This window comes from Ailuropoda melanoleuca, chromosome 5 (assembly GCF_002007445.2).
Source record: "Ailuropoda melanoleuca isolate Jingjing chromosome 5, ASM200744v2, whole genome shotgun sequence".
Classification (NCBI taxonomy): Eukaryota; Metazoa; Chordata; class Mammalia; order Carnivora; family Ursidae; genus Ailuropoda; species Ailuropoda melanoleuca.
The window spans coordinates 6,180,978-6,201,361 of record NC_048222.1 but is presented as its reverse complement, the minus strand read 5'-3'; the positions used below and the strand labels follow the sequence as shown (position 1 = coordinate 6,201,361).

General features: G+C 41.6%; 1 protein-coding gene across 4 annotated transcripts in view; it reads left to right on the top strand.

Moving 5' to 3' along the window:
* The window catches only part of CDKAL1 (CDK5 regulatory subunit associated protein 1 like 1), a 623,544-nt gene that overhangs the window by 582,800 nt on the left and 20,360 nt on the right, over positions 1-20,384 (top strand). For 3 of the 4 annotated variants that reach the window (XM_034660262.1, XM_034660260.1, XM_034660263.1), the window contains 2 exons: positions 9,062-9,145; positions 12,103-12,267. In XM_034660262.1, the coding sequence (XP_034516153.1) occupies positions 9,062-9,145; positions 12,103-12,267 (249 nt within the window). Of the gene's footprint in view, positions 1-9,061; positions 9,146-12,102; positions 12,268-12,944; positions 13,541-20,384 lie in introns of those variants that run through there. The other variant, XM_034660261.1, reaches the window with a different exon arrangement.

The following is a 20,384-nucleotide window of genomic DNA, read 5'->3' as shown; positions in this document are numbered from 1 at the left end:
AAAGATTGTGGCACTGTCTTTTGTTATGCTAATTAGACACCATTAGAGCTTGGCTGTCTTTGATTTCTGTTTAATCCTTTCTGCTTCCCTCAGCCTCAATCCTGGCTGGCAAATGGTTGAAAGATGGTGGGGTGTAGTGCATGTGTTATTTATTGCTCACATCTATGCTGAGTTCTTTGGTAACAGGGTTGGTAACAACAAGATGTCTCTTACCAAAGGCAGTATGTATGTGTGGGACATTCATTTTTGGCTTTTTAAAAAATGAATTTGAGAATAGCTCGATCTCTGCCTTTTTCGTCCAAACACCATTGTTTGTCTGACACAAAATGGGAAAGGACAGAGTGGAAAATTAAGACGGCCTCCCCTTGGTTGCCTGGATTTCTCTAAAAACAACAAGCAAGTTGATCATGCCTTAGCTTTTGGGGAGACTGTGATGGACCAGAAAAATGGAACCAAGAATAATGCAAAGGTCAAAAAGAGGAATTGACCAGTTCAACATTGCCACCTTTATAATTTATAGCTATGTGTGCGTTCTTTCCTAAAATTAAATTGTTGTATTTATGTGATTACCGAAATTATGAGTCTTTGTGGTGAGTTAAAAAAAAATTGTTTTATTGAAAAATGACCAGGATGGTCCTTTCTGAAACAGTAAAATGGAGAATTTCTGTGAAATCCTTAAAAACTAGATACTACTGGTTTAGAGCAGCCCTGTCCAATAAAAATGTCCTATGAACCACAGATACTATTTTAAGTTTTCTGGTAGCAACACTAAAAAAGAAAGAAAAAAAAAACAATAGGTGAAGTTTAATAATATATTTAACTCAATATGTCAAAAGTATTTCAGCATGTACTCAATATAAGATTCATGAACTAGTTTACATTGTTTATTCATGTTAAGTTTCTGAAATCCGCTGTGTGTTTTGTACTGGCTTGTGTTTTGTGGCACCTCTCACTTGGGATTCGCCCCATTTTAAGGGCTCCACAGCCTCGGGCCAGTAGCCACTGCACGGGATGGTGCAGGTTTAGCGTAATTCAGTAATTCACTTCCCGAAAAACAATTGTCAGAATAAAATCCATTTTTCATGTTATGGATAAATATTATGAGCTGTAGTACTTTGGCCATGACAGTCTCTAATGAGCCCTAGTTTTTTTTCTCATCTATAAAATGATGTATTTGGACTAAATGATCTATTAATTGTTCCACCCATGCCAGCTCTGAAATTCATGATTCCAAAAATTCACATCTAGAGTCTGGGTGTACTAGAACTTATCCGTCCTTCCCTCTAATTTAGTATTTGAGAAGAAGCCTTCTTTCACCACAGAGAAAACTGGAAGGTGTCCTGCATACCATACCCATACCTTTCTTCCTCCCAATGTCTGGACCTTTCTTTGAATTCTTCTGAGGCTTATACTGTTTTAATAAAGCGTTTGGTAGTGTTTAGGCTCTCCGCAATCTTTGCTTCATACTTTTGGAATGAGGTTTTTGAGCAAAGATGTGAGGGGGATTGGCAATTACTGCACATTACTAAAATTACATAAACACCAAATCTCTAAAGCCCAATGGTCTTCCTTCTTTCTTTTTTCTCTTTGTAATCTAGCTAATTTACTGTGTCATCAGTGAGACATAAATCCTAAAGACACTTTCCAGGAAGGTTGTCCGTTCCATGGTACTGAGCTATAAGTGTGGTCACTTTCTGTGCCTTTAAGAGAAGCCCATCAAACAAGAGTGGCCCAGACATGCGGGGTCAAGATTGGTAGAGACCAATGTGAAAAGATCTGGAAGGTGGAAGGGCGTGGAGATTATCATTAAATCTTGGAATCAAACTTTAAATAAAAAAGGGTTCCACACGTGTATCTCCTAGTGGTCCCCTTTAGTTATCCCATTAATAAGATCTCATGGATAGATATTACTGGCAATATCTGGCCTTAGGACTTAAAATAGCTTTAAATGTTGAGCACTTTGCTCCATTGCCTGGGCATTATTGAGCTTACCTGGTGTGGGAAAAATAGGTTTAAAATACCTTGTGTCAGTTCTGTGATAAGAAAAGGCAACTCGTGGGGCGCCTGGGTGGCACAGTCGTTAAGCATCTGCCTTTGGCCCAGGATGTGTTACCGGTGCTCTGGGATCCAGCCCCACATCAGGCTCCTCCACTAGGAGCCTGCTCCTTCCTCTCCCACTCCCCCTGCTTGTGTTCCTTCTCTCGCTGGCTGTCTCTCTCTGACAAATAAATAAATAAAATCTTTAAAAAAAAAAAAAAGAAAAAGCAACTCGTTTTGGTTTGTTAAGAAAGTAGATATCATTTCTGTGTTCTTAATACAGTTTAAAAAAAAATTCCATAAAAGTTTTGTAGGTAACACCTTAGAATGCTCTAGAATACTGAAAATGTACAGCCAAGTGGTTAAAACTTGGCTGTTTCTTGAAGTGGCGGTTCAGTAAGCACCCAGGTATACATTTCTAATGCTGAAAAGGATTGGGTTGGCATTTGTGATCTGTTTGCTGTTGAGAATTATTTTAACCAGACCAGATCAATAAAGCACGGTTACTGTACTATTATTGTTGGCTCTCAACCAGCAGATGAAAACAGCTCTGTTATTAAGAATGGGATTTTACCTCTAAGTGAGAAGAGAGTCCCTTTTCTCTCCTTTTTCTCTTGCTGGAGTGGGCACACGTCTGGAAGAAAACCAGCCAGCGATTGAAGAAGACAGGACACAGGGCTGTTGTTAGAAGAAATGTCATAGTGTGTTTTGATTCCAGAGATACCTTGCATCTGGTCTTTGTATATTGCATCACTGCTTTTGCAAAAAGTCTTTCTCCCCGCCTTCCCCCCCCCCCAATTTTCTTCATGTTTCTTCTGAAATGTGAGGAAAGAACAGTAGGGCCACTAAGGGACTCGTGGCAATTAACTGATAGACATAGGTCAACCACTTCAAGGTATGGATATTTTACCTGAAAGGCGCATTCTTTCCCTTTTGAATATATTTAGTCCTGTTAATAAGGAGAGCTAAAGAATATATGTTTTTTCACCCAAAAGACATTCCTTTTAAAAAGTCTAATAAAATGTATTTTCAGCCATTGTCTAAGAGTCAGGTACGAATCAGCCCCTTTGAGAATCAACCGTCCATCCTCTCTCAAGAATCTTTAAATAGACCAGCAAACTGATGGCAAGCATTTTGAATTCGATGGACTTTGAGTCTCATTACTTGTTTTCTGCGCCATCATCATTTTTGACACACATTCCTGTGTCATGGCCCTTTGATTACAGAATGGAATTGTCGAGTAAGGATGATATTAAATTTTAATGTTATTGCTATTATTACTGTTGACTGTTTTTAGCATTAGTATGCGTGGTTCTTTCATCCCAGCTTCTGCAAGGCTGGAAAACAGAGGTGTGCATAAACAGTCAAGAAAATTACCGTATACCCTGGAGACCCAGCATCGCATGCTCTGCCTGTTGTGAATGATGAATCAAAATGGAAAGGTTATCATTTTCATTAGCTAGGAAAGAACAAGACCATACTTTTCTTCAAGTGTAATTACAGTGGTTCACGGGCAACATTACACTGCAGTAATTAGTCTAAAGGTGTATGTGAGGGCAGGCATTCGCACAGACACTAGAAATATTATTTCAGAGTTTAAGGTCACAGCCTTGTGTTTAACATGTTCCAGGCAGCTTAGGAAAAAAAAAAAAAAAACTAATTTGACTGGAGCTAAAGAAAGACATTTGACATTTCCCAGAGTCATGCATTCAGAAACCAGTCAGGTAGAAAAATTGTATTTATTATCTACAAAAACCAAGAAAACGAAGAAAAACAATAAAAAAAAGAAAAACCAACAACATAGCTCCAGAAATTGCATGTCAGAATATTTTGTAGGATAAACGAAGATAATATTCAAGTTTATTAGGAATGTGATATAAATAATTATGAGAGCTTTTGATATATATGTTTTAATCTCCTTTTTTTTCCTAAGACAATTGGACAGAAAAATTAATTTCTAGGAACTCTTCAGGGGAAGCAAAATAATTTCTTTACCTTCCTGTAACTGTTGCAAGAAATAAATATTTCTCTTATGCAGGTACTCAAATATATATCTGTCCTTTGTGAATGTTTTTTGTACACTAAGCCGTTATACGGAAATACGGAGATCTTTCTAACTAACCCTCCAGTAGAGATTGAATTGGAATTGTTTTCCAAAGCCTTCTCTCAAGCTCCCTGTATAAGTAAAACAGAAGTGAGAAGTGGTGGGGTGGGGAGCGGGGTGGACTAATAACAGATAAACTTTATATGAAGTTTATATTTAAAGTCATATATAGGAGTTCTACTTCTTGTAGCGCAAGGAGTCTCATACAAGTAACGTTTCTTCCCGAGGTAAAGGTAAAGGCCCACATACTCGAATGTCTTTGGTTAATGTTGTGTTGTGTGCCCGCCTTAAAGCAGTTCTGTTCAGTGTCTCTCTTCCTGTCCTTACACAGCCAGGTAGGAACTTTCTGAGGACAAATGCAGAAATAGAGTATACTCGAATGAGCATTCATGCAGCCACCAAATTCTGCTGGAAACCGCTGCTTTGTTAATGCAAGAGTGTTTCATGTGTGTTATTTGGCCATATGGTTAGAACTGATGTTTCTCACAACTTTGGGCACTTGGGAAATTTTAAGCATAGATGTGACACAAATAACACAGCTAGCTGATTATGTAATGTACTGAAAATTCTACCCAAAACTTGAATTTAAAAACATTCGTTTTTGTTTGTCACAGATGTTTCTCTACTCAAGGAAAAGTCATGCACTGCAGACTCAGATCTGTGATGTTGTACGTCTTCTCCAGCTAGCACTTAAGTAGGAGGCGCCAGGTAGTGGGAATGGCTCCAAGACTTCCTCCTTTTCCTTCCACCCGTTCCTCTGAGCAAATCACATCCTTCTGGGCCTCAGTTTCCTCTCTGTGAAATCTGAGATAGCCATACTTCCTGGTCTGTTTACAGGACTTGTGCACTTATTTCCAGCCTTTATGGATAAATGAATAGATAACTAACCACGAGATCCTTTGTCCTGTCTTTCCAACAAGGCCTGGAAAATTGTACCAGGTGCGTTCTTTCGTATCCAGCTCCATGAGGTCACCAGTAATGCAGGATCTCGTGGGCCCTTTTTTCTACACCTTGCCTCACTTTGGTGATGCAGTCTGTGAAATGGAAGAAGAATGGTTTTACAAGACTTTTTATAACTCATTTTTCATAAAATATCCTTTTTTTTTTAAGTTTCATTTATCTAAGTAAACTCTATGCCCAGTGTGGGGCTTGAACCCACGACCCCAAGATCAAGAGTCGCGTGCTCTTCCAACTGAGTCAGCCAGGTGCCCTTCATAATACATCTTTTTAAAGCTAGGTTCAAATGGACTAACTGAAGTTCTGCATGCCCTGGGAAAAACAGCTCTCTCCGTGGACCTTTGATGAATAAATGACGAAGTAGGACTACCTTGTGAGAGTGGTACCAGGACCAACTGCCAGTTGCAGAAATCCTGACGAATGTCTGAAAGGTCAGACTTCGTAAAAGGAAACTGAGTTTCCCCCAGAAGTTCTTAACTTCCCATCCCAGGTTCCTAAACCCAAAAATGTTGAAGAAATTAAATGAGCATTTAGTTAACCAACTATAAATTATACACCTGTAAAACAAGTCAGAAAGAAAAGGGTTGCCTTTCTTAGGATTCTAAAACAAGGGCTTTGTTGGGAAGATTTTGACAGGTTTCTTTAGGTTCAGGTCGCTCGACAGCTTTTTGAGAGACTTTGTAAATACTTCCTTGGTGGGTATTAGAGATCACATTACTTTTAAGTACAGCAGGAAAGTAGCTGTAATTTGCAGAGGGCTTGAAGCATCCGTTAACTTGAAGGAAAGTGAGCCTGGATTTAGAGTACGTATTTCCTTCATCAGGAATCTTGTGGGCAGACCGGTCCTGAGCCTACCCATCTACCACGAAGGATGACCTACTTCCTCTTCAGCCCAACTCTCCTCTTCCCATGGCCTGCCATTTATATTGACCTCTCCTTGTTGTGATGAGGAATGTGAAGCCCCAAAAATTAGTCACATCTCTTTTATCTTAAAAATAATCTACTCAACAGACCCTGTGTCCTCCCACCTAGCATCCACTTCAGACACGTGGTGGCTAGTGTTTTCAAATATCCCTCCTTGAGACTCCTCTCTCCCAGGTTCTGCTGGAACTCCACACCCCTGCTTCTGACCATCCCTCCTCCCTCCAAGCCTCACCTTCCCTCCTGTCCTTGAATGTTCCAGCTCTCATGAAGCTGCCTCTAGACCATTCTTTGGGTTCGCAATTCCACTAGCATCTTAATTTGTGCTACTGGTCACGATCTTTATGAAACACTTCATTTTCAGCCTCTTACGTATTCTTAGGAGTTTGTCTGTTTCTTAAATTACACAAGCCATCTTTGTGTTGACTTCTGCAAAGGGCTTGTCTAAAGCCAGTGATGTCACCTTGTACTCCTCTGAGAGAAGAATATCAGAATGTCCGACGACTGTAGATGTCGCAGAATATCAGATGAGACATAGCAAACTCTTCCAGCATTTTCTGTTGGTAAGACAAACTGACCCCTACTAGTGGATTCTCTCTGCCTTTAACACAATAGATAGCTGGGCCATGGTTGTTCCTGTAGCTTTGCCCTTTTTCTCCCGGTGCCCCGTTTTCTGCTTTCAGACTGGGATGTCCTTGCTGGTTAGCAGAGGCACTCTTAGGCAAATCAGGATGGTTACTCTAAATCTTGTTTGTTATATGTGGGTCATTAACCATGCTGGGTTATCCTGTGAGGTCGGGGAGAAAACAGTTGGAAAGTATAGGGCGAGTTGGCTCGTTTAGAAAAAGATGTGAGGCTTATACACCAACCCTTGGCCCCTGAGGTTCCTCACTATCACCAAGGCAAAGTTGCTCTCCCCACCCAGTTCTAATTGAACCCCCCCTTCCTTAATGTCATTGGTGTTCCTAAGGTTACTGGAAATAGTTGATTCTCTTAAAGGGTGTATTTGATAGTCACGTCATTGCAACTTCACTCTTTTAAAAAAAATATTGAGGAGGGCATTTTTAATTTGTTTTTGGTGTTTTAAGGGGACTGGAACAGATTGCCGCAGCTTTGGATCAAAGGCCCAGCTTCCTTATGCTCTTTTTTGCTTCCTGTCTTTCGGGGAACTTTTAAGAGCCTCACAGTGAGACAGAGTGCTTGGCTGAAGGGCCAGAAGAGGGGACAGGAGAGGTGTCTGCCCCCATAAATCACTGCACGTAGCTGTTTTCCTGCATCCCTGCAGCAGATTAATAGTTAAATGCACACTGACAAATAGTTCGCTGGTGGTTGATCAAAAGCCCCGCCCTCTAGTGTACAGCCTTCTCAAGGCTCTCGAACTCTGTCTACGCGAGCTCTCACGGCTGTGACCTCCAGGGCCAGTGCTGACTACCGTTGTCCACTTTCATTCCAACAACACGGAAGAAGCAACGTACCTTTTCAGTGGCTCCACCATCTCGTATTGTTGCTAGATTCGTTTTCCGAAAACTTAATGTGAGATGAAGTGTAATTGCAGATTTCCTTAAGAACCATCAACAGACACTTATCCTAAGTTATAAGCAACTCACACTGTGACATGTGTACAAACATGCTAAGTTTTCCTCCAGAAGAATATACTTCAGTAAAAACCAATATTCATCAGTCTTTTTAAATAAACAGAGTCGTTCCCGTTCAGAGGAGAAGTTGGGGAGACTTTCTTTGGTTGCTACTCGATTTTTAAAAGGGATGAATGTTGCAGGAACGTTCATTAGTTTTCAGGTAGTGAAGAAAGTCTTTGATAAGTATCATCCTAGAGACCTTACAACCTTTGGCTAAGGGGGCTACGTTTTGAACAAGATAGTAAAAAAGATAGTAAATTATGGTGTGTTTAGGTATTGGCATCGTATGATGGAGCGGGGAGTTTGGTGTTGTTTTGTTTTTAATTGTTAGGTGGTCTGTTAAGTGCAGCTGTGTTTACGTTTCCTAAATGCTAACTGCCCGAACATGGTGACAGGTCCCTATATATGATATAGGGACTACTTTTTTGAAATCTTCTTGTCACTGTGCTTTAATACCCAGAGTTGTATTTATCAAGTAGCAAAGGCAAAAATAATTCTAGGCGCAATCATTCAGTACAGCTAGTTGCTACTACATCAGACATTTTGACAACCTTGTTAAAAAGAAGTAATTGGTACTTTAAATGTTGCATTTCACCGTGGACAAAACTTAGAAATGGTAGAATTTTTTCGACTAGTCACATTTCTTTAACCAGTGTTTTGGTTGATTTAAACTTCTTGGTTATTAAAGATGCACACTTAGATCATAAACCTAGATCAATCCTGTAGAGAATTAGCAGTCCTGTATCTTTGCTGTCTTTCCTCTTAAAAAAAAAAAAAAATGAATACGGGGTCATGGCTGCCACAAAGAAGAAACAGTTGCTTATGAGAGAGTAAGTGTAGATAGTAAGTAAGTAGCTATGGGAATTAATCAGTAATTTCAGAGTTATATGCAACGTGTGAAATGTTTAGATGCAAGGACTTAATGACTAGTTTTTGAGGCATTTTCTTTAGTGTTACATCCCTCAAAACTCAAATTAATGTTTATTACTCCTCTTTCCTATTGCCAAAATATTTTCATGAATTTGGATTAGAAGCAGCTTGTTCTGGCTTGTTTTGCAACGTTGCTTCAAGAAACCAAGTGATACTTAGAAGATTTTTGTATGTCTTAGAAGCCTTAATTATCTTACTTACGTTGAAGGAGGAAGAGAAGTTTTGTTTCACAGTTATGTAAGAAAATAAGATTTCATGCTATGCTCGTTTTATATTAGTGCATAGATAATAATGTTTTTCGGGAAATTTGAATTAGTGGTTCTTATATTAGCTGCTCAGTAACTAGCAATCGAGAGTCTAATTTAAATCCAAGAGGACACTGCTGACTGATCCAGAACTCTTTGGGTTAGCATTTTGTTTTGGATTCTTAGGTGTTTGCCCTTATCTTTCCTTTTTTCTCCCCTTCTCTCCACAGATTGGCGAAAGACAACAAGTGTTAGTGACAGAAGAATCTTTTGATTCCAAGTTTTATGTTGCCCACAATCGATTCTACGAGCAGGTGAGAGACACTTCCTCGTTCTTACACTTTCTCTGAAGTGAGAAAGGGCTGTGAAGTAAATCACTTTAAGCAAAAGGAACTTGAAGGAGGGGAAGGTTGTAGAGTCTTGTCATAGCAAGGCTGTTTTATAGCGTCGAGCCAGCTAGACGGACAGGGGGCTTATCTCGGTGGCTTAGTCTACCAAACATCCAATACAAGGGAGTAAGTGTGTGTTAGTCCTCACTGATCTGTGCCGGGACCAGCCTGAGGCTTTGGGAGTTTAGAACAGGTAGTTATCGCTGCCAGAATGCCCACAGCCTGGCCGAGGAGAGGGGAAAGTCCTGTCCAGGGACAGGAAGGATGTCTGCGACATTGGTGTGGAAGGGCGGGGATTTCCTCTCACTGTCCCGGCGTTCGCTCAGGTGGTCGGCCTGTCGGTTGTTTTTTTAGTTTTGTTTTGTTGGATTTTTTTTTTTTCAACTTCCACCTTGATAAGAATGCTGGGGACAAAGGGAAAAGAGTCTATTCCATGAATTCAACCCAAACCATGTGGCCAACTCTGGAGACCATCATGAGGATCGAAACGGCTTCACTCTGAGAGTCTAATTCATGGGCCGGCGCAAAGGGCCCCGCGCTCACCAGCTGCCTTGCCCTCCCTTATCAGCTGGCCTGCCTTGCCACACCACTGGCCAGCCCGGCTTCTCTTTCAACATTTGGGATTCTCCCCAGGTAGGGGAGCAGTTCAGAAGCCACTGAAGAAAACAGAGGGCTTCCTCCAGGGGCAGTAGCCCTGGAAAAGGCCCTGGAAGAGATAGGCTGTCCCTTCCTCCACAGGAACTCTCCCATGGCCATAGGGATTTCGTCGGTCACTTCTGGACTCCGTTAGTGTCTCTTAATACCAAATGTGTTTTCCTGCTTTTTTGTTCCTTTCTCATCAAATGAAAAGTGAAATTATTTTTCTGTGGATCATGGCTGAAATTAGAGCTTGGGAAGCCTCTTTAGGCCAGTGTGGGCAAGTCAGGGTAGGGGAGGGCAAGGGAAGCCCCCCGCTCATGTCAGAGAGCTGGAGAGACTTCCCGCACAGATGCTCCCTGGGGAATAATCCCAAAACCGGGCCCTGGGGTCCTCAGGAAATGTGGGAAGAACTTCTCAAGGCCCAGACTAAACATGCCCTATTCCGTACCCAGCAGAAACTACAGCTAAGGAAGGGTTCCCAACATTCCATGCCGGAGCTGAGTTCCTTCCCCATTTTCCATCTCATTAGTTGGCTCTAGAGAGCCATTTTCCTATTCAAGCCAACTTGCTCAGCCCTGGGGAGGAACTCGATTGTATTTTGGTCGCCTCTTCCCTCTCTTTTCTCTGCCATCTGGGTTTCTGCCTCAGCGGGGAACTTTTTTCCCCTTCATTTTAAAGGCAATGGCATGCCTCATTAGCTGTTTCCTCCAATTTAAAGCAGTCGGGCTTTTTCCAATTATTAAAACTGGAGGGGGAAAAAAACACTGAGCCCTTCATTCAGATCAAGGCAGCAGATCAAGGAGAGTTATTTTCCCCCAGAATAGTACCACATCTCCCAGGGACAGTTTACTCTAGAGATTTTCTTGTTTTATAAAAACTGATTTAAAAGGGCTTTCATATTCTGATACTAAAGCTCTTTTAGTTCATGTGCTTGCTGTGAGTAATTCACCACCCAGGTGACCTTTCTCCTATACTTTGATGAGGCCGTGGACTCCGTGGTCATAAAAAAATCAAACTCCGAAAGACCAAGATCCGGCTTCACCTCCCAGAGAAATCGGCTGTGGAGCCCTGGCTCGCATCCGACTTGTTTGTCTCTACGACAAAGCCCATCAAAGATTTCAGAGGGATGATTTTTCTAAATGAGATGAGCTCCAGAAGTGAAGATTGTATCTAGATATCAAAGTATCACTGGATTGGAATTAGTCTGTTTGTTTTGGATCCTAACTTGACAAGACTGGCCAGCGGCTGAGGCGCTGAAACAGAAGCGTGAGGGAGACACACGGCCTGCAAACGTCCCCCGGGTCCCCGAGGAGGGGGCCATTTGCTCGAGGTAAACAAGTGCTTTTATCAGAAATCTCGAGTGGAGAGAGAGCGTCTGACAGTTTCCTGTGAACTAGCCCAAGTAGCCTTCGGAGCCGCCGAGCCCGTGTGGAGGTGGACGTGACAAACGTACGCATTTCATAACAGGGCGAAAGAAGCGAACGGGACTGTTGGTTAGTCATTTAGCTCCAAACACCAACATTTGGGCCATGAAAAAGGTCACTTTTAAATATTCTTCCTCCTCCCTCCCCCCCGCCCCAAGCACAAGCCCACGCTTACACACGCATGTGCGCACACGCACACACGCATGCTCATATACACAAACATGCAGGCCTTTATTGGAAGTGTCTACTCAAACCATTATTCTGACAGCTGACTTGGCAGGTATTAAAAGTATAAGGCTTTCATCAGTGTTGTCTCAGCTTTCTTCATTGCATGGGACAGCCAGGAGCAGAATATCAAAGGCCTGTCCAAAAGTGACTGGCTGATTGCTGGGGGCTCTCTGGGGTCTGCCTGCCACATGCCTTAGGACAGCAGGCGTCCTGCAATGAAAGAGCATTGTCTCCAGCCTGGGAGCTCCTCCCACAAATGCCTTCCTTGCCTACAAGATCTCCAGATCCTTGAGCAGCTGGAAGATGGAGCCTACCCAGGATAGGATCTCAGGACAGAAGGAAAGATATTTGGGGGCAACTGGGGAAGTCTGAATAAAGGATGGATGTCGATGAATAGTAATACACGAGTGTTGGTTCATTCATTGTGACAAATGTATTGTACTCGTGGTAGGATAGTCATAATAGGAAAACCAGGTATGAGGTATCCAGGAATCCTCTCCTTTCTTTGCAGTAGTTCTATAATTTAAAACTGTGTTCTAAAATTGAAAGTTTATTTTTTTTTAATTAAGCCTTCTGAAATTTTCTTTAAAGGTTTTAGTGCCAAAGAACCCCACATTCATGGGGAAAATGATCGAAGTGGACATTTATGAATCAGGCAAACATTTTATGAAAGGGCAGCCAGTGTCAGATGCCAAAGTATACACACCGTCCATCAACAAACCATTAGCAAAGGGAGAAGTCTCAGGTTTAACGGAGGTGAGTAAAAGACGCTTTCCTCTCTATCTTGCTGGTAAACAGCAGCTGTAGAAGCACAGAGATCCCAGCCCATGTTTCTGTTATCGTTTATAGTCCCCTTTCTATGTATGCATGAGGCTTTACTCCTTCCGGACAGATTGAAATCTGGATTAGAAAGATGCGTGTTTGCGGACGCCTTCAGCTTTGCTTCTCGGCCTGTAGAGGGCATAAGCCATTGCTGCTTCTAGGCCAGACGCGGAGGGCAAAAGGCATTATTTTCAGGGGGAAGATGGAACACTGAAGACCATCTGATCCAGTGTGTTTCTGTGTCAGGAGATCCCGAGTGGAAGGGGGTGAGGAGAGGAAGGTTTTCTTGCTTTACAAAGCTGTTGGTAATACAGTAAAAGCCTACGGTTAGACAGGCACTAAAGCGTGTCAGTGTGTGTGGTGAGGGTGCCTTTCTCCAGGGTGTTCGTTGAATATCTGCTTTAGTCATGTGGAGTGAAAATTAAACAATTTTTTTTTCCTTTCTATAAAAAAGTAACCTGACCCCTCTTTTATACCTTGTTGTAAATATGGCTGTTTGCCAATCTCTCTCTTACATTTCATTGAGCTACAGTTGTAAAAGCTGATGGGGTGTGAAATGAAAATGTGTATCACATTTCTAAGCATCATTTGATGTCCTTTCTCCAACACAGTTGTTAAGCGCTCCAAAAAAAGTCGGCAGCAATGACTTCACATACGGAAAAATGAGAAGCGATATTTATCTGGCCATCCAGTTCCATGATTGTTTGAATATATGTATTATCTTTCCCCTCAAAATAAATTGCCAGGGCATGTTAATTAAGCGTCGGGCATAGTGACAAAGAGGGTCCTGTTATCTATATTCTCACTTACTGTGGTGATGGACTCTGGTGTCCAAACATGAGTGACGCCTCTCATGAGCCTGACAGGTGCGTGTGAAGGATCTGCGGGCACAGCCATCTGACTGATAATGGGGTGACGCAGGCTAGCCTTTGTCAAGGCCCTGCCAACTGTGTGTCATCCCGCTCAACCAGGAGTGAACTCTAATACTTGATAAGCATACCCATTCATGGTTGCTGTTGTTTAAAAAAAAAAAATCCTTGGGGTTTGGGATGGATGACCAGGAAGGAACCATAGATTCCAGAATTTAAATTCTGTTGCTTAGAGATTTGACTTCTGATGTGTTAGCTAATACTTCGAAATTTTTAAAGGAAGTTGGCTTGTTGTTGCTGTTGTTTGTTTTTCTACAGAGTGTGTATTATAAGGTTGACTTTATTTTTTTTTTTAAGATTTTATTTATTTGACAGAGATAGAGACAGCCAGCGAGAGAGGGAACACAAGCAGGGGGAGTGGGAGAGGAAGAAGCAGGCTCACAGCAGAGGAGCCTGATGTGGGGCTCGATCCCATGACGCCAGGATCACGCCCTGAGCCGAAGGCAGACGCTTAACCGCTGTGCCACCCAGGCGCCCCTATAAGGTTGACTTTAAGCCACCACAGTGAAAAGGATTTCACAGCAAATGGCAGTAGTGGGCAAACGATCATTTCACAGATTTCATTCCTTCAATGCACGTCTATTGGAAAGGATAGTATTTTGAAACATTATCCTCAACAAAGAAAAGTAATACCCTTTTGTTAATTCCTTGACTATCCTGTTACTTGCTACAGGGGCAGCGCTGCTTAAATTCTGGGGTGGCAGCCTTTTCCCCTCCCCCTTCCTCCCTCCCTCCAACCTGGAAAACATGTTGTCATCTGTTCTACCAGCAGCCCTTTTCCGCGCCGGGCTGTCCCAGCAACTGGTTGAAATGAGGAGGTCACTTGTGGGCTGGTCCTCCCCGGTTTCTAGGAAGAGGCATGGCCACACGCATGAGGCCAAAGGGTTAGGACTGTCGATTCGGATTTTTGCATCAAGTGAAAATCAGGCAAGTCTTCCATCACCATTTGTGACTTCCTCTGCATTACTGAGCTTAGCTTTACACTTCATCACTTGTCAGCTCTTAAAGATATGCCAAGCTCAGGGTCGAAAAGCCTTCTTCAATGAATTTGTCCTTTGGTTAGCAATGTTTTTGCTGATGATACAAGCCAAAATAAATTAAGCAGGAAGAGAACAGCTTCCATTTTTATAGAGTGGAGCAGTGGATGGTAGAGGTTGTAATCATGTTTCAGACACTTTGAGGTCTTTGAGCACTGACAAAAATACTGGAAGTCTTGAGTGGAAAAGACCAGCTTACTTCCTTCATGGATGAAGCATGACCCTGGGGTCTGACAGATCTGAGTTGCATCTGGACTTGCCAATTTACCCTCGCCATGCAACTCCTGAGCTTAAAACTAATGTCTAGCTCACAGGGTCGTTGACAGGAGTCCATCTGGTAGTATATGTAAGCCACCGGATACTATTCCTGGAACATGTAAACAGCTACCAAGGGGTTGTTTCCCCTTCCCCGTAAATCTGGTTGCATCTAGAAAGAGCAAGCTCTGAAGATGACCTGGTACTAGCAATTGTTGTTGTGTTCGTTGCTTTAGCCCTCATCATGCAGTACACGCTATATGGGGCTAAGCGAGGGGGGGTGGATTTCTGTATTACGATCATCTGTTCAGGGCCAGAGGACCCATCCCTTGGGAATGTGTCTCTGCATTTTGTAGGCTTTTCCTTAGTTTTTCTAGAATGGTGACCTCCCCTGTACACTTTGTAAAGAAGTCTGAAAAGGTCAAAGCATCTAAAGCAAAATGTGGTGTTAAAAGATTATTGTCCATAGTAAATACATTTACCCTCACTGAGAATTTTATGGTTCTTCTATAAGTATTTAGACCGATGCTACTTTAGAGTCATTTTGTCTCACTTTAGGCCCTGTTGGCATCTTCTGATAAAACTGGTGAGAGGTAGAATAGACTGAGGGAAGAAGCACAAGCTGGGTGGGCACCATGAGATCCAGATTAGAGCATTCTGGCATTTGCTGTAACAGACTTTGTGACCTTCTGTATATCGCTTAGGTTCCCTGAACCTCAGTTGTCTCTGAGATTCTGTGATTAAAATATTCTATTTGACAAAAATGGATTGATTGCCTACCCTGTGGCAGTGCTTTGAATCCTATAAATATTAATAGATATCAGGCCTTGTTATTTTCAGATAATAATAAGAAAATGCCCACAACATGATGGAAAAGGAAAGCAATAGTAAAGTTGAAAGGTTACTGTCCTCGGAGCACCTGGTGGCTCAGTCAGTTAAGCATCTACCTTCGGCTCAGGTCATGATCCCAGGGTCCTGGGATCAAGTCCTGCATCCATCAGGCTCAGCAGGGAGAGTGCTTCTCCCTCTCCCTCTGTTGCTCCCCTGCTTGTGCTCTCTCTCTGCCAAATAAATAAATGAAATCTTAAAAAAAAAAAGTTACTGTTCTCTAAGAAATTATATGCTAGTGGAAACAGCATATAGTAACATCTTTTTATGATTATTCCTGTCTTCTTTTCAGTTTGGTTAGAGGAATAGAGAATTCGAAGGCGGGGGAGATAAGAAAGAGCCAAAATTAGTCTGTTTTTAGGGAAGATGGGAGGGAGCAGAATGCCACCTGTAACCTAATAGGGAACATTTCTAAATAAGTACTGTTTTAAGGATAATTAATTTCAGAAAAAGGTTATATAATAATTAAACAGTGGAAGGCATCATGGAGTTCAAAGGGATAAATATAAATCAAAGAAAGGGGAGATCATGAACTTTTATATGGAAAGTATCAGGGGGCTTTGTTCTTAGGAGGAAGAAAGGGACACATAACGTTTTCATAGATGTTCTCGGATAATAATTCTCAAGTGTGGTCTCCAGACTTGCAGCATCAACAAGTCTGGGAACTTGTTATAAAGGCAAATTCTCAGGCTTCAAACTGGACCTGGATCAGAAACTCTAAGAGCAAGGCCCAGTAACCTGTTTTCTTTATAAGCTCTCTGGGTAATACTGATGCATGCTCAAGTTTAAAAACCACTCTTCCAAGAAAATGATTCTCAAGGGGAAAAGAGTGTTTGCTATTTATAAAAGCAGTTTTAATTTTGTAATGTAATAATGCCAAATTTCTACACTTCCAACATCCCCTTGGGTGGGATGGCATCCTCTTGGATGGTGGAGATTGTTTCATCTGTGTATTAATAATTCTTCAAAAGTCGGTGTAAAAATAATTGTGGGGACACGCAAAAGTTGCATGTGTGTGGGCAGGGGGTATTTAGTGGGAGGGGCCAGAGGCATAGGAACCGTGAGAAAAAGCACAATTTTAAGATGTTGGAGAGCAGTGATATTTTTGCCATGCTCCCTCATAGAGCCTAAATTTGTAGTAACATATCCTATGATATCCTATGAAACTTATCCTAGTAACATATCCTATGAAATGATCATGCAATGTGATGATCCTTTTATACCGTTGAAGTTTCCTTCGAAAATTGCTATGCCGTCCAGTCATGTCACCTGAAGAAAACCTGCAGGGAAACAGGGCCTGCTATCAAATGATAATATGAATATTGATAATATGAAAAATTACCCGAGAGCCATCATCAAAGTCTGGGATTGAGGAGTTGTTTTGTTTTAACTTGGTTATGGAAAATTTGCATTATAGCAAATTTCAAGCATAATACAAAAGTAGAGAGAGTAGTATAATCATTTCACATACCCCTCACCCAGCTTTAACACGTGTAACTTCTTTCTTCCACACTGAAATTTCCAGCCTCCGATCACCCGACATAAGCACTCACGTGCTTTATCCTGTAATACGTAATTTTCTAACAATGACCGTACCAGTGCCATCACCAGCACTGCGATTACTGAGCACAGAGTTTAGTTGTGGTGGTGGTGGCGGCTTTGCAGTTGTTTTTGTTGCTGGATATTTCCCTTGAGGGATGTTCAGGCAGATAGTGGTTTTAAAGTGAGCTGAAATCATTCCTCTCCATACAGCTATACCAGCCAATAAATATACTCTGTTAGGACCATTTGTTCCGCTTGGTTTTCAATTTTTTGGAATTTTAAAAATTTAATTTTGTTTCAAAATTATGTAAAATATTTTACAAAATCAAATCTACAGAAGTATGTTCTGAGAAGTTCACCTTCTGTCTTCTCCACCCTGTTTCTTCTCTTACCTATTTAAGGAATTTTGTTTGTTTTAGTTTTCAGCTTATTCTTCCAATGGTTTGCTTTAACAGTATAAACAAATACATGTACATGGAGATAAACTGTAGACACTTTTGCTGTTTTTCACTTGACAGTGTATCTTGACGGTTACTGCCTTGCAGTATATAAAAATTCAATGAATGTTTTTAATGATTTTTGTTAGGCTTTTAAACAAAATACATGAGCGTCTGTATTGTTCTAGTATCTAAGTTGAATAATATTACCCTGTATGAAACCCAACATCTTTTAGTCAAAGAAAAATAGGCGGAATTACCTCAAAGTATTTAGGTAGCCAGAGAAACAGTAGGCCAGTCAGAGGTGAGGAGTGGTCAGCCACGAGCTCAACACCGTCTAGAAGCCAATGGTGTCTGTTGGACACCTGCATCCAGAAGAGAGGATGCTTTGGCCATTGGAGTTCCAAAACTCTGAAGACCGTCCCTATTTGGGAACGAATGCTGCTAGTTACCTTCACCTGGTACCGTTATACATTTGATTCATTTACTTCCCCTTGTTGTGCCCGTGCTTACCAGTCAACCTTGTGATTATAATTTGCCTTCCTATGCATATCTGCCCATAGGAAGAAAATAGATTTATTCAGCCCTCTGTAAGGATGCTGTTAATACATTGGCATCCTAATTTTATATATTGGTCTCCTTTGTCCTGTCCTTGTGGTCTTTTCTGTAGGTGAAGGACAGTTTCTGAGCTTTCAAGGTTGTGAGCCAAAAGCTCTGGGCCCTGTGAAATTCCCCCAGGTACCAAATGCCACCTCGTGTGACCTCTCAACAGGCAGCAAGGGATTTTTTTTCTCTCTTAGTACCCACTTGGCCATTGGCTAAATATCCCATGCCTACTGCTGTGACCCAAAGCCAGCGTTCACGGAGTGCTTATTATAGGCCAAGTACTGTGCCAAATACCTTACATGCGTTGACTCCTAACCCTAGGAGGAGGAAGGTACGGTTACTCTTCCTCTTTCACGGAGAAGGGGTCTGAGCATCCGTAACTCAATAAAGAACTGAAGTCACAAAATTAGAAGGTGGGAGAGGTGAGCCAGGATTCATATGCAGTCTTCCCAACATGCAAGCCTATGTTCTTGTTTTTGAATTGTGGTAAAACATACATGTACATAAATCTGACCGTCTTTACCATTTTTAAGTGTCCAGTTCAGAAGCGTTATGTACTATACATTCACACTGATGTGCAACAAATCTCCATGACTTCTTTCATCTTGTAAAACTGAAACTCCATTGCTGTTAAGCAGCTCTCCCCCCACCCCTCCCCCAGCCCTTGGCAACCACCGTTTTATTTTCTGTCTCAATGAATTTGACTACTCTGGGTACCTTAGATAGGAGGAGTCATACAGTATTTGTCCTTTTCTGACTGACTTATTTCACCCAGCAGAGTGTCCTCAAGGTTCTTCCACATTGTACCATGTGTCAGAGTTTCCTTCCTTTCAAAGGCTGAACAGTATTCCAGTATATGTGTCTACCACATTGTGTCTATCCGGTTACCTGTCATTGAATACTGGGGTTGCTTCCACGTTTTGGCTATTGTGAATAATGCTGGTATGAATACGTTTGTACAAATATGTCTTTGAGACCTTGCTTTCTGTTCTTTTAAGTATATACCCAGAAGTGGAACTACCATAGCATATGGGAGTTCCATTTTTAATATTTTTAGGAATCACCAGACTGTTTTCCACAGCAGCTGCACCATTTTACATTCCCACTGCCACTGCACAAGGCCTCCCATTTCACCACATCCTCATCAACACTTAGTATTTTCTGGTTTTTTGGTAGTGGCCGCGCTGATAGATGCGAGGTCAGGCCTGATTTTTTCAGCCGAGGCTCATAACACCTTTCCCTTCGGAGTTGCAAGAGTCTTACTGATTACTTCAGGTTGTTAGTTTTCTTCTTTATACCAGTGTGGGCTTACGCTGGATCCAGAGAGAGAAAATGGTGAGAAAATGGACCATATTAACCATCTTCTCTGTGTTCTGTGGAAGGTGGTATTCAAGGTATCAGCCTGTGTGAGGAAGGCAGGAGAATATGAGCACTACCACTGCTTGATCAAGGCCAACTAGTTTTATTCCTGATGTTCTTCTTTTGTGGCCTATGTTCTAACAAGTCACTTGAATCCTACCATTTCTAAGATCGACACTTAAGACGTCAGAGCCATTTTGTGCCTGAATCAGAAGAAAATTCCGATCCCAAACTGATTAAGTAGTGAGTTTTATTCCAAAGTTTTTCTCTTTTTGAGTTTATTCCTAGTAGGAAAGGATTGCTTTGAAGAAAGTAGAGGTAGGGAGGCTTTGTGAAAAGAGCTTGAGATTTGAAGTCTCTCTCATTTTTGGGTTCAAATTGGAATTACACGCTCCTCTGCTCCTGTACAACTTCCTCAAATCACAGTTTCTTCATTTGTAAAATGGACACTGTTGATCCGCAGAGGATTAAATTAGATAATGTGGACAAAGGGCCTGGTGCATCATAGGTATATTAATATTTGATAAAGGGATTCAGTAAGTATAGTTTTAAAAATCAGTGATTTCCTGGGTCTTGATTTTTTTTTTTTTACTTCAGTTTCTTTTTCTTCATTTTTTTCTTTAAAGGTACTTACTTCCATGGGCTTTCTCTCTACAGTATTGTACATCAGTTAGGAACACTGATGCTGGATTCTGATTATGTGGGTCTGAATCTTTGTTTCACCACTTACAAGAAATATGACCTTGGGTAAACTACTCTTCCTCTCTCCACCTCCACTGTCTGCTCTGTAAATGTGGATAACCATAGTACCTACTTCATGGGATTACATGGAAATGGCTTAACGGTCAATAAAGGTTGGCTACTCTTAATATTATCATTATTTTCTGTGATACATACCAGGCAATGAAGCAGAGAAGGTAAAAATTGCCCCTTTTTGGTGGGAATGCAAGTTGGTACAGCCACTCTGGAAAACAGTGTGGAGGTCCCTTAAAAAGTTA